This window comes from Hypomesus nipponensis, chromosome 1 (assembly GCF_054491055.1).
Source record: "Hypomesus nipponensis isolate SF chromosome 1, ASM5449105v1, whole genome shotgun sequence".
Taxonomy (NCBI): domain Eukaryota; kingdom Metazoa; phylum Chordata; class Actinopteri; order Osmeriformes; family Osmeridae; genus Hypomesus; species Hypomesus nipponensis.
Genome location: NC_140361.1, coordinates 5384367 through 5398087, shown reverse-complemented (window position 1 = coordinate 5398087; position 13721 = coordinate 5384367). Strand labels below are relative to the sequence as shown.

The 13721-nt window shown below is 39.0% G+C and overlaps 1 protein-coding gene across 2 annotated transcripts in view; it reads left to right on the top strand.

Moving 5' to 3' along the window:
- The window catches only part of htr4 (5-hydroxytryptamine receptor 4), a 38307-nt gene extending 25064 nt beyond the window's left edge, over window positions 1–13243 (top strand). Inside the window, exons 6-7 of one of the 2 annotated variants that reach the window (XM_084708656.1) lie at window positions 457–1022; window positions 8754–13243. In XM_084708656.1, the coding sequence (XP_084564782.1) occupies window positions 457–1022; window positions 8754–8841 (654 nt within the window). In that variant the 3' untranslated portion in view covers window positions 8842–13243. Of the gene's footprint in view, window positions 1–456; window positions 1023–1679; window positions 1991–8753 lie in introns of those variants that run through there. The other variant, XM_084708664.1, reaches the window with a different exon arrangement.
- Window positions 13244–13721: the final 478 nt, after the last annotated feature.

The following is a 13721-nucleotide window of genomic DNA, read 5'->3' as shown; positions in this document are numbered from 1 at the left end:
CCTATTAGATACTATTTTGGACAAGGAGTAAACAACATGTCTGCTAAGTTGGTTTATGTGGAGAAGAGCCAGAATGAGGCATGACTGATGCTGCGTTCTGCCTCTGGCTAACACTGATGGGTTTTGCTTTATTAAAGAAGAATAAAGGGATTATGTATTTATCGATTGATTCATTTTCCACCTTCAGCGTCTGTGGATTGTGGCCAAAGAAGCTGGGGGGAATGCCAGTGGTAGCTAATGATTAATGATCATTTAGTCTGAATCCTTTTGCTGTACAGCTCATCGATACTCTTACATTTTCCAGGATTAAAACGGATTGTAGTCACGACAAGCAACGGAACTGAATTCGAGTACTGGAAAGTACTGGAACTACACGTTTGCCACCTGTGTGTGTACACGTGTGCTTGTCTGTATTTTCGCTGCGTCTGACACATTTTCTACCTCCCCCATCTGCAGATAGAGGCGAGGCAACAAAGCAGCGAGGGCAGTAACTCAACGCTGTGCGTCTTCATGGTCAACAAACCGTATGCCCTCACCTGCTCTGTGGTAGCCTTTTACATCCCGCTGGGCCTCATGGTCCTGGCCTACCAGCGTATATACGTTACTGCTCGTGCTCATGCACGCCAGATCAGCATGCTCCAGAGGGCGGGAGGTGCCAATGCCTCGGACAGCGCGGACAACCAGCGCAACCATCGCATGCGGACGGAAACCAAGGCAGCCAAGACTCTTTGTATTATTATGGGCTGTTTCTGCTTGTGCTGGGCACCGTTTTTCATCATCAACGTGGTGGATCCGTTCATAGACTACAGCGTACCAGACAAACTGTGGGCAGCATGTCTGTGGCTGGGATACATCAACTCCATGCTCAATCCCATCCTCTACGCCTTCCTCAACAAGTCCTTCAGACGTGCCTTCCTCATCATTCTCTGCTGTGGCAGGAAGCGATACAGGAGACCCTCCATCTTAGGCCCGGGAACCCCCTGCACTGCTACGCAGATCAACGGATCCACGCATGTACTCAAGTAGGTGTACTTCTTTCAAAGGCAGTCATTCATAAGACTACATGGGCCCTATCTTGCACCCAGCGCAATTGACTTTGTAGACCGACGCATGTATCATTCCTATTTTGCACCCAACGCACAGCGGACTTTTCCTTCCACAGACGCATGTCGGTAAATTAAGTTGAATGAACTTGCGCTCTGATTGGTTTATTGCACGTAACGCCCAAACCACACCTATGATTAATGTAGCTACTTCAGACCAACCCATTTTAGATTTGCGTCGGGCGCAGGAGGAATTTATCCTGCCGGTATCATAGCAACAGCACCAGAGTTCCGCCCACATAGTTACTTGCGTTTCGCATCTGATACTTGCGTTTCAGATCGTTAAAATAGGGCCCCATGTGTTAATAATATTTGTTAGGGTTAGTGTTATCGTAAGATAAAACGTGTGACTTAATAGGTAATAAGGCTCTTAAGAAATTTGTATTAACATTACTTTTTTTATAAGACATACTAACTAAGGCCTTATTACCTGTTAACTGATGCTTATTAGAAGCACCTGGATCAAAAGTATTACCACCGTTTTTTTTATGACCCATGTTGGGTTGATAGAACTATGCAGTATGCAATATTACTCACTGTTACACTTCCCACCTTTGTCTTGGATCCTACTGACAGGCAAGACTTATGACTGAACACAGCCAACACCTCTACCTTTTACTCCATTGTTTGTTTTCCCATGAGAGCAAGAGAAGGGCCGGCAGTTAAATGAGGTCAGATCACATTGTTGACTGCACTTAAGTCATGCACATACATGCATACAGGTGCTTGCAAACAATCACAAAATCAAATAGTCTTACTCCAACACAAATTACCTCAAGCATTTTCCCAATCTATGTATTATTCATTGGTTCTTCAAGAGGATTTTAGAGGCATGGCTTGCTAATTTCATGGCTTTGGTGTAAAGTGTGAGTACTGAAGATAAGCATTACAGGAAGCTTTCCCTCTCTTTAATGACTTCCTCTGCTTTGGCTCAAAGACAGCAGCAGCACTTCTGCTGGCCGGTTCATCTCTTACACTCAAAGTTGTGTGTTCTGGAGATGACAATCTCTCACACTCTCACATCTCTCTGAACTGAGGCTTTCTGCCATAGAGAATAATATAATATGTATAAGTTCTGATATGTGCAGTGTATGTGTTGCACAGCTCTGGTGGTATATGTAAGAACCCTATGGGTCATTACTGTAGATATATAATGGCCAGAAACACACATTGTCTCACAATGTTTGGCACCAAGTTCGATATTATATTATAGAATATGTTCATTTGGATTTAGAGTACCAGAAATTCAGACATATTGTAATGTACTTGTACTGGAAACAAGACAGCTTGTTTTTATAGTTTGATGCCTGTGTATTTTAAGTTTTAGAAGAAACGAAAGACATACCAGAAAGTTAGCAGATATCACAATTATGTTTTTTAGTTTGTTTCCATGACCTTAATAAAATTGCAAGTCATGCATCAACTATCTCAAACTCATCAAAATAAGAAATGTAATTCATAATTGATGGATTTATTTTTTCAATCATTTATTATGGCATGGTAGCAGTTTTTTTTAAAATAACTGTTCTTTATGCATGGCCTGTTAGTGACATTTAGCGTGATTCCCCCTGGATGACGTCAAGGTGAAGTAACTACTGCTGGAGAAAAAGTTAAAATAAAAACAAGTCACCTTACAGCACTTAGACAAAGCTACCTGGGGTGGTCTTAATTGAGAATTCTGGATTCTTATGCCCTCATAATTTATTGTTTAGTTTGTACTATTATAAATTACACACATTCCAGGAAAATATTTCAAAATATTACTTTAATAAGAACATGAACGCATTCGTCGCTGACAAATGTGTGTCTTAACAAGAAAGAGTGAGTGTGAAGCAGTGGCTCACAGCTTTGGCTGACTTATGAACTTGCCCTCCCATTGCTGCCAGAGGTTGTCATTTGCCTCAACCAAATAGTACACAAAACAGCACAGCTTTCAGGATAGTATAAATGGCTCGATGATGTTGATGTTGCATCAAATGAGAGTGGAGGATCATGGGTTTGACAAGTTATATGTGTGGTACAGTACCAAATCCAAGTTTTGTATGTTAACTTTTCTGTTATGCAAATTCCTCTCTTTCTCTGTAGACTTTCGTCAAAAAAAACATACGTAATCTAAACTTGTATTAAAATAAAATTAATGAATGACCCCCTCACACACATACACACACATACACATACACAATTATCAGAGTTCTGTGGCCCTTGGAACATATGCAGTAACATAAATCCTGGATCTGTTACCAAATGGCAGAGCTGTCAGCATGTTCGTCCAGACCATAAACACAAAGATGCTGGGATGTGCAAACAGCTGCTGCTGGAGGCCCTTTGGTGCTCTGTCATAAGGCAGAAAGGGGGTGGCAAAAGGAGTTGGAGGTAGGGTAGAGGTTAGGCTGTGAGCCATTTCACGATCAAGACGTGTCAAACAGGAGATGTATCGGTACATAAGAGGTATAGTTCAGTTCAGTTCAGTCACCTTTATTGTCATTCAATTTCACTTTACAGTAAGATAAGAACAAAATGTTGCTTCAGTAGGCTCAGGATAGTGCAGGGATGTGCTTACATGAATGGGTACATACACTATGTATCAAAACCTATGTCTAAAATATATATTACATTACAATATGGTATAGACAATATGCATACTTTTTTTCTGGGATTCCCACTGGCTCAGACATGTTCACAGCACTTTGCTAATATACTTGTCATCTCTGCCGTTGACGTCCCCGCTCCTCTGTGCATTAAAACAACAACAAAAAGCTTGCTAGCTTTCTAACGAATGCTGTTTTCAGGATCTTATAGTTCAGCTCATAAACTCATCATCAGCTCATAGAACCAACACTTAATTTGTTTGAAATGTTAAATCATTGTGGTACCAACACTGGCCAACCCTAACCGTAGACTAACCCTAACCTGTCTGACTCTGCTGTCATGTGGTTGGTGTGTCCTGGCCTTAAGTGTCTTGTTTTGTGAGGAGGGCAAGAGCAGTAATCCCGCTGTGGTTCTGGTGGGAGTCAGATGGCTGAGCGGTGAGGGAGTCGGGCTAGTCCCCCGCCATGCCAAATGGCGTTGTGTCCTTGGGCAAGGCACTTCACCCTACTTGCCTCGGGGGGAATGTCCCTGTACTTACTGTGAGTCGCTCTGGATAAGAGCGTCTGCTAAATGACTACATGTAAATGGTGCTACAGGCACTAGTCTTACTGGAGTCGAGAGTCAGTGTGAATGTTACTGTAAGTCACCGAATGTCACCGTCCCAACAGAAGTTCCCCCTAAAGCTAATACGGATGATATATTGGCTAATAATAGTCTGTCAGCCAACAAAGCCAACTCTGTTCCAGTATGCATCTCCCATGCCTCCCTGGCTTGACTAAGCTCCCATTAGTCTGCAGTCTGTGTCTGCCATGACAGCTCCCGCCATGAAATTCAACATTACTAACTGCACACACACACATCTGGTGGATGGTGCAAAGCTTAGAAGCAGTCTGTCTCGAGAGTTCAGGGGGGCATTGACTAGGAGGTCACACTGGAATTCTATCTGTGTGGTATTTCTTATGACAATACCATACCACTCATTATTCATAAACAATACAAAGAAAATAGCGTGAACTGTATCATACACTGTAATGTCTACCCTTCTCTTTTCCAATTTCTCTCTCCTTCGCTTTGACATCGACCGGACATATTGCTCAACAACTTATTGTGTTCAAAAAATAGCTTCTGCAGTCTGTATACAGTACTTCCTGTTCTCATTTTGTCTGGCTGAGATGTTTGGTTCTGCTATAATAGCCTTGAAAAAATCCAATACAATGTTTGTTTGTGTGTATGTGTCTGGAGTGTATTGTTTGCAGAAAATAAACAACGTCTACAAAGTAACTACAAAACAGGAAAGCTCAGATCAGGAAAAATGTCCAGATGCTGGTATGAATGTGGCAACTGCACAGCAACAGCATAGGGACTCTAAATTAATGTTGTACGCCAACTAAACAATCATTACTAAACTTGAAACTTGAACCAACTGCTGTAAAAATGGCTGTATCCGGATGCATCAACATTATTACATGTTTTTAGTGCATTTACTTGCAGCTTTACTGATCAGTATTTTAGAAAATTTGTTATTTTTACTGTACTTTGTCATCCAGCAATACAAGTTAGACACCAAGCATCAAATCAAGTTCAGCACACTGTAGTGTAGCTTCTTATACCTTTGTTGATTAGAGACATTTTAGCTTCCATTCAAATATCTGGGCTGTAAGAGTTCATGTACAGTAGCAGTCATGAGTGCATAGTCCTCAAAGTACATCCATAAACAGTACCAGCCATAAAGAGTCAATATCGGACTTTAAGATAACACACTAGAGAACAAATGTTATCACACGTGCACACAAACACTCAAACCTGCATTTCTAAAGGTCTTATTAACAACAGAGAACATCTTCATTATCAGATTTTCTCATACATTTGCACTGAGTCATTATTCTACGTGGGTTGCTTCTGTGTAACACATTAATTGGTATGTAGAATGTGGCATCAGTCATGAAAAACAAGTCATACTGAAGGCCTCACAAGGCTTTGCTTAATTATAACCCCGGCCTCTCAAGCTGCCTTCAGTGTCCCTGCTTGCACACTATCCCTGCTCTGTTAGACAGTGTTGAATTAGATACCTTTTTTCCCTTTTCCCCCCCCTCTCTCTGTTCTCTCTCGTCTCCCTGCTGTCTGGACCTCTGCTGCCCCCTGTTCCCTTCTGGTCATCAGTGGATGCTCGTCTTTCTCCAAACTACTTCTCTGGTTCTGCAACACTAGGCCTGTTCCCGTCTAGTGCTGTTGAAGGACTTCTCAAGTGAGTCTCCTTAACCTGCTTTACCCTCACTCTCCGCCCTTCCCATAGGAAGCATTTCTGTGAAGGACATCTACTGTCTATGCACGCATGTCTGCATGGATGTGTGAGTTGGTTTTTCTACCTGTGTGCATGTGTGCTTGCTCACATGAAGGTGTGTTTGCATTTAAAGAGGTGCTGTTCTGAGGGATTGTATCTTTTTAGACTGAATGGCTGAGAATAGCAGCATTGGGTGAAACTTCTTTTCAAAGTTCTACTTTTTGACACTTACTTGGGCTTTCGACTTTCATCGTGTAAAAACTGCCTGGAGAAGATTCAACCCCAGTTCAAGATCTTGTGTGGTGCAGATTGCAGCGCCATTTCCAGAGCTGTAAGCATCATGGTTGTCATAGCTCTTTGAATGGTACTGCCATATGTGCTCAGCTGCCAACGTCATCTCAACAAGACAGCAAACTAACATTGTGTCATCTGCATCCAAAAACATCCAAGGGTCCAATAACTCGTCGCTTCAGAAGCTTTCAAAGATTTAGCCACACAGAGAATGTTTGTCCATGAACAAGTTGACGGCCTATCTTGGTACAGCAGACGGCCTCTTGCTATATATAGGATGTGTACTACTTTATACTACATTTACATTTAGTCTTTTTACATTTAGTCATTTTTTAGTCACTACATACATAAATACGTACATACACTACGTACATAAATCAACACAGTATGTTCAACCAGTGTGGTATAATGAGCAGTACATCTGAAAGCTAGAGTCAACTACGTTGAAAGCTAGAGTCAACTGTGTTGTTCCAGACAGATTTGATCATCAGTCTTCCAATTCTTCTCATCCCAGTTTCACGAGGGCTGTCTGTGGAAATAGCTATAGCCAAAGCTATGGGCTATATACCCTTACTCTCATTTTTTAATCTTACACTTTTTTCTGACTGACCTAAATGACAATGCCGTTCACGCACCATTTGATCAGCTATGTAGTCATTTTGCATGCCGACAGCTCTATCACAACATGTAGGAGGGATGTATTATGTTACAATATCCCTCACTGATCTCCACGTAGAGCTGCTAAGATTAAATGCGCACCAATCTAATCCAAGAGCCGTTTCAGCCCCAAGGAAGGAAGGGATGATTTTATTTAAGTTCAGATAGATCTCATCTTTTACTCACAATCCTTATCATCTCTCAATATAATTTAGCAGTACGGGCACAGGATTTCTGTGGATTTCTAGCTTTACATTTCTAAAACGAGTCTATACAAAATGCATTTAAAAAGGATAGTCAAATATTACAACGACAGTTGATCCAGCTCTGTCAAAGTTTTAATTTTTAAACCACAGTCCATATGTAGAGTCACTGATTTGATCTGATAGTGAATAGAACATGTACTTTTATTTTATTTTTTACATATTTTACAATATTACAGTGTTTTAGTTTTTGGCTGGCACTTTATAGCTTTAAAACTGCTTTGAACTTTTCTGTTTGCTGTCACAGACCTCTAATGCCTTACTGATGTCACGGATTAGTTCCATTTGCAATTTGATTTGTACTTGACATTTAAAGAACTCCTATTTTTATACAGCATTACAGCACTTTCTTGTAGCCCTGCCTGTCGTGAAAAATAACTAGTGAGACAAAAAAAAAAGCTTTATTAGGTCAAATGTACTCCAATGTGCTGCCAGTTGGTGGTTTTAAATTTCAAGAAATTGTACAGGAAACTACACTCACCAATTTTACTACAATGTTACTTCTAGTGGCCACTACCAGAATGCTGGCATTCTGCCATTTGCTGTGTATTGCTGAGTTAAGCATTGCAATGTGGCAGCAATTTTGGGTTCTGCTCCATTTAGAAGCTCTAGCAAATTTCCTTTTTAAAGTCCTGGAACATCAGAGGGTGTTCAGATGGTTTTTGACAAGGTAAATGTGCATGGACAATTTCTCAGCAGGAATTGCTTTTGGTGTGCTTGTTCGTTATGGTTTTAGGCTAATTATTGAGTTAAATAACTCTTGCGTTAAATTCCAGACACATCTACATAACTAACACACACACACACACACACACACACACACATGCACTTGATGGGCGGACACAGGGTGTACATTGTCAAAAGGACATCTAATTGTCCCTGCCAATATTTGTGGTTAATTTGAAAACATTTTTTCATGTGAATTGCTCCTCCCAAGGTTTCTTCAATTTTTTCTCCCGTTGGGAGTTTTTCCTTGTCTTCCTGGAGGGTTTAGGTTGGTTGAGGGGCAGTTCTATGGGCGTATGTGAATCCCTCTGTGACATGCTTGCGTGTAAAAAGGGCTATACAAATACATTTGATGTCAACTTACAACAATGGATTTTGAATTTCAGTTTTAAAATACAATGTCAAAGAACAATATTTTATTGTAGTATTTGGAATTCAGAAGTATGACAGATATGGTCAGAAAAATACTTTTTAAAGGCATTGTATACAACAGTTATCTCTTCTGATATGGTGAAACCCTGTAAAAATGCTCTGCTTGTCTGATCATATGACAAAAGAACACCTGCTTAAGTCGCGTCATATTCAACGTCTGACATAACTGATATAATATAAATCCAGTGTCTTAAGAAAAAAAATGTTCTGTGTTCACACAAAACCTCTCATGAAACCTGATACAATGCTATGATTAAACACACAATAGTGCAATTTTCTAAATTAGATTCGAATTACGTGCTTTATTCACCTTATGAATTCACAAAGTGGACTAATCTGAAATGTATTGGGTCACATTGAACTGTATTTTCCTTTACTGTGTAATGTTGTAATAGTCTTCTTACTTCTCAGGTATTCCGCCCTGCACAACGGGAACAATACTGAACCAGAGAAACCTTCTCTACAAAACGACACTGAGTCACAGGAGTCCTGCTTCTGACAGCGACTGACCACAATTCTCCTAGAACAAGATAATGCTTCAGGATCAAAACTTCAGACTGGCTGCACTTATTTTCCAGGTCTGCCAGTTGTGGGAATGAAAGGTTATGGCACAGCAAGCTGAAGATCATCTGGATTGTAATCCAAAACAGCAAAAACAGATTTTAGTATTGGCTTTGTCAGAATAGTTGAGGCAAAAAAAAAGCTACTTGATATTGTATTATCATTTACTTCTTTGAACCTCTCCTTGACATTACTTTTAGGGAATAACTACTTTCTAAATTTTTCCCTATAGTTCCCTTTTCCCCCTTCGGAAAGCAAATTCCAATGGTGATGAAATTTATGACAATGTCACTAAGTAATCCTTTCAATAGGGTATACTGATCAAGGTTGTAAAGCTCCACAACATTAATGCACTTACTTTATTGACATGGAAGTGTTCATTTGAAAAATTGACGTGGATTTATTTTCTTTTTTTATTCCAGCACATTGCCCTGTCCTCTATACCTAGCAGAATACCCTGTAACTCATTTTTGAGGTTTTGCACAACTTTCAAAAGCAGAATGTTGAAGGTAATTTATTTCTTTTTAATTATTTTGTGTTGTTATAATAAGTCATTGCCCAATACTGGAGGTCAATATAAGCTTCAACACACTAAATGAACAATTCCATGACCATCACTTCTTTCTGACTAGTGAAAAAAACTAAACACCAGTTGTCACCAGTTCGTTCATATTAAAATTGGGCATTATATGTTGCCTATCACTGATATTGTGCTTCCATTGTGTGTGTGTGGATCTCATGTGGGATTGTGCGATGTATTTGTGTGTGAATAGTGGACTATGTGTGAACACTGCCTATTTCACACCTACAATGTCACACATGTGATCATTTATGCTTTGGGTAAATGTTATATTGCTTGGGTAAGGATGCGTCTTGTCCAAAGTTGCATCCCATTTGTTCTTAAAACATCTCTTGCCTTTATAACCATGTGCCAGAATGTAGTATAAAGGCGTTTCTCAGCCATTTATATTTATGAATATGTATTATAGATCTTCTTTAACTGTGGGCCAAAGCACATAAGGCCAGATCCTACCTATTCAGTACTCTGTCAATGTAAACAATGGCTTTTTCTCATTAAGTGTTTTTTTGGGCATACTCTGAGCAAAACATCTTAAGATTTCATAAGAAGCCCAAAAGGATTCTTATCATTTCAGTATGTAAAAAAAGCATGATTTTGACACTTAATGATGGTGCTTCCTTCAGTGTTAACCCAATTGATCAAGAGTACTTTTGTACCAAAAGAAAGTATTTATAACTACATGATCATTAGAGTGCTATCATGTACACACCTTTCCCAATTTTGTGTCAGCTATGGCTAGTTCAGTCAAGAAACTAATGTATTAGATTGAGCATTTATTGATAACCATGACACGGAAATAGGTTTGACTTTGGCGAGTGGATGATCTAAGGGAAGCACTCCCTGCCTCCTCGATGCAACGCATGCATACATGAAATATGAGGCAGGAAGCAATAGAGATATAACCCCCCTGAACGATAGAACATACTGACAGCATGGGGGAGAAGGGGATGGTGGAGGTCAGCAGCAGCACTGATCATACAGCAACCGGGGTTGAGTGTGTGTGTATCCGCGCTGCTTTTTAATGCCGCCTTATCAGACGTGGTCCAATGGGCTTGTGCTGGCTAACACAGGTGTAATAATGAGTGGATGACGAGGTAGTAATGAGGGTCCCATGCCTGAACTAGCTTCGCTCATTAATGGTGGGACAAAGTTCTCTAAACAACAAAAAAATGTTTCCCTTGGATGGTTGCAAACATTACCAAGCCAATTGCTTTAATGCTCTCATCCTCACCCAACCAGCACATATGGGGGGGCATTCGTTTTTCCTATTACAAACAATGTGTTTGCAGACCTTTAAATCAATTAGTGCTTGCTTGCTTAAAAATACATTACACAATTTTCCTATTCTGAAACTAGGAGACGCTACAAAACTATGCAAAACATCTCCAATATATTAATGTTCCTGGAATGTTGTCTGCACAAAATTAAACCATGACAGAAATTTTAAAAATTCAACATTTACATTATATTTGTCCCACAATGTTGTGGCACATAGTATTAAGAAGATGTTTCCCCATTGAATTGGGTCAGATCTTTTGGTTTGACTTGTAATATGCAGCATTGTAATACAGATGGAAACTGGAAGAAAACAACAATGCCAAAGCAGTTGTTTCTCCTGGATCTTCCCTTAGATGTGATAGGAAAATAAGACAGAGCAGGAGAAACCAGCACTGAAGTGGTTCACACTTCCAGCCAACATAGGACATGATAGTTTAATACCAGTTTGCTACACCTTAATGACCTGCAGTCATTTAGTCAACCAAGTATTCCATGCTGTCCTAATGTCATTCAGATGAGATTCTGGCCCACAACTGGATATTCATAGAGAGATCCTGGGGTCATAGACTTCATCAAGAAATGTTAAGCTAAATACTAAGCATGACTCATTGTATTATTTGGGTTGATTGATGACAAAAAGATCCATTTTAAATTAAAAGTGAAGGTAGCTAAGTATGTAAAATGAATAATGTTGACAGGACTATTGACCTATTAGTTAAATGTGCTTTCTTCTCTGAAGGCAAACATCTCAGGCCACTCCTAATTTCTGTGAAATCTCCGCCTCTCTCCACACATGCAACTTGCCTTGGAGAGTTTATTACAGTACAAATGTGATTTATGAATTGCAGACTACATGAAAGACAATCAGATAACAATGAAGAAACACTGTTATGAAGAGGCATTTGTCGACACTCTCTTTCACTCATGCACAATTGCACACCCACACACAGACACAAATCATGCGCACACACACAGCGTTGGTCCATAAAAAGCCTATTTATAGAATGGTTTAGTACAAAAAATTATATATATTTTCCTACAATAGACAGATAAATGTACTTGGAGTGCATCAATGCTCTTATTTTCACCTATATGAGACCTTTTCTTGTAGTTTCCACGTTACCTTACTTTCCAACTGTGACCTCTCATTACTGAAGCACTAGCACTTTTTCAACTTTGAAGATTAGTCCATGTCATTTTCAACACATAATGATGATTATTTTCCCTTTTCCATTTTTAGGATTACTTCCTCAACATAAAATCATAAAAATATTCAGTATGATGCCATAAATCAATTTACTTTTTTCATTGTATGTGATTGTATTATTATTTGTAGTACAATTACTTAATTCAGTTATGAATTTTAATGTTCCACACAGCTTCTTAGGCCTACATACAAGCCATGCAAACTGACATGTTGTGGATGAAACTATCTTGAAACTAAATCAGTCTTTTGGTCTTTTTGGTGCATAAAAAATATGTGACGCCTGTTCTCCTAGGATTATAAATCGTACACAATGGTATATTCTTCTGCAACATTTTTGTAATATGAATCTGTGCCTCTTCAGTGGTCTTAAATGAATAATTGTGTAAACAAATTTATTTTATTCTAATCTTTTGCCAGCATAACCCCTCCAGCAAAGTATCAAGATGAAGGATGAATGTTTATAAATGATTAAAAATGATAAGTGTCATACTGTAAAGCAGTTACCAGTGCTTCCCTTTCCATATCCATTCTCTTAGCTTAGTAAACATACTTCTGCTAGACTTACATCACACTGTGCAACAGTACACATTCCAACTGTCCCCTTTGCAGCACGATCAAATTTGTAGACAAACATTTGTTTTCAAAGGGTTATAGTAAATTAGAAAAACTGAAGTTACATCATGTAGCACAAGCACTATAAATTTGCAAAATGCACACGATACAGAAGCACCTAGTTACAACACAACAGCACAATCAACAAATATTCTTAGAACTTGTTGAGGGTGATTTTACAATTCTGCATAAACTTAAATCCATGAAATGTCATAGTGGTAAACTTGCTCAGTATAATTCTGTACAGTATGGCATTCACTTCTCTTTAAAGATTTCAGCAAAAATGAATGTTTAAGTTTGAATTCAGTCAAAACTTTGCCTCCTAAACCTTTTTAATAAATTGGATCGTATTGAGTTGTAGCGAGACCACACCTGTCATTTTGACTTCACCTGGGCTGTCAACCCTGCATTGTTTAATTCCCCTGAGCTCAGTTTTCAGTGGAAATGTTTAACAATACACAGTATAAATCACAACCCAACAAACCGTTAAAACGTTTGTAAACTCCTCAGTATTTACTGTATTCTAAAATGAGTAAGATATGCATGCATCTTGTCATGTAAAAAAATGCTTTTTATTCAGGGAGCCATGTGTATTACATTTTCTGTTGCTATGTGACAGCTCTGACGAATGAATAAATATAAAGAAATATTGATTAGCCTGAGTCTCAGCTTTACTTTGTTATAAACAAATATTTAAATAAAAAATATGTGATGAATCAAGATAGCCATTTCATTCAAACATGCACAACGGATTACGATTCAGATCCTTTTTTTTTTTTACACTTCATGGTCATTCAGTTTTAACTGTAAAGTCAATAAATGGGAAACAACAAAAGCCAGCATCTCAAGGTCTTGTTGAATATCATTTGGCACACTGTGGCAAAAACTGTACTGAGGTACAGTACAAAAATACTTTGACTTGTGCTTATCTTGGTTACATACAAAAGAAACAGGTCCCACATGTGGAGACCCTCATACCCCCCTGTTCTTGTCGTCATGGTTCAACAATAATGCTGGTCATTGACTGAGACAGCAGGTACTAATTTATCCTCGTACAAACAGGTATACTGTGTGCGTCACTTCTTAAACCTCTCCCAATTGTATTTACTGTAGACTTGCTCTAGACTTCACTTGAGTAACA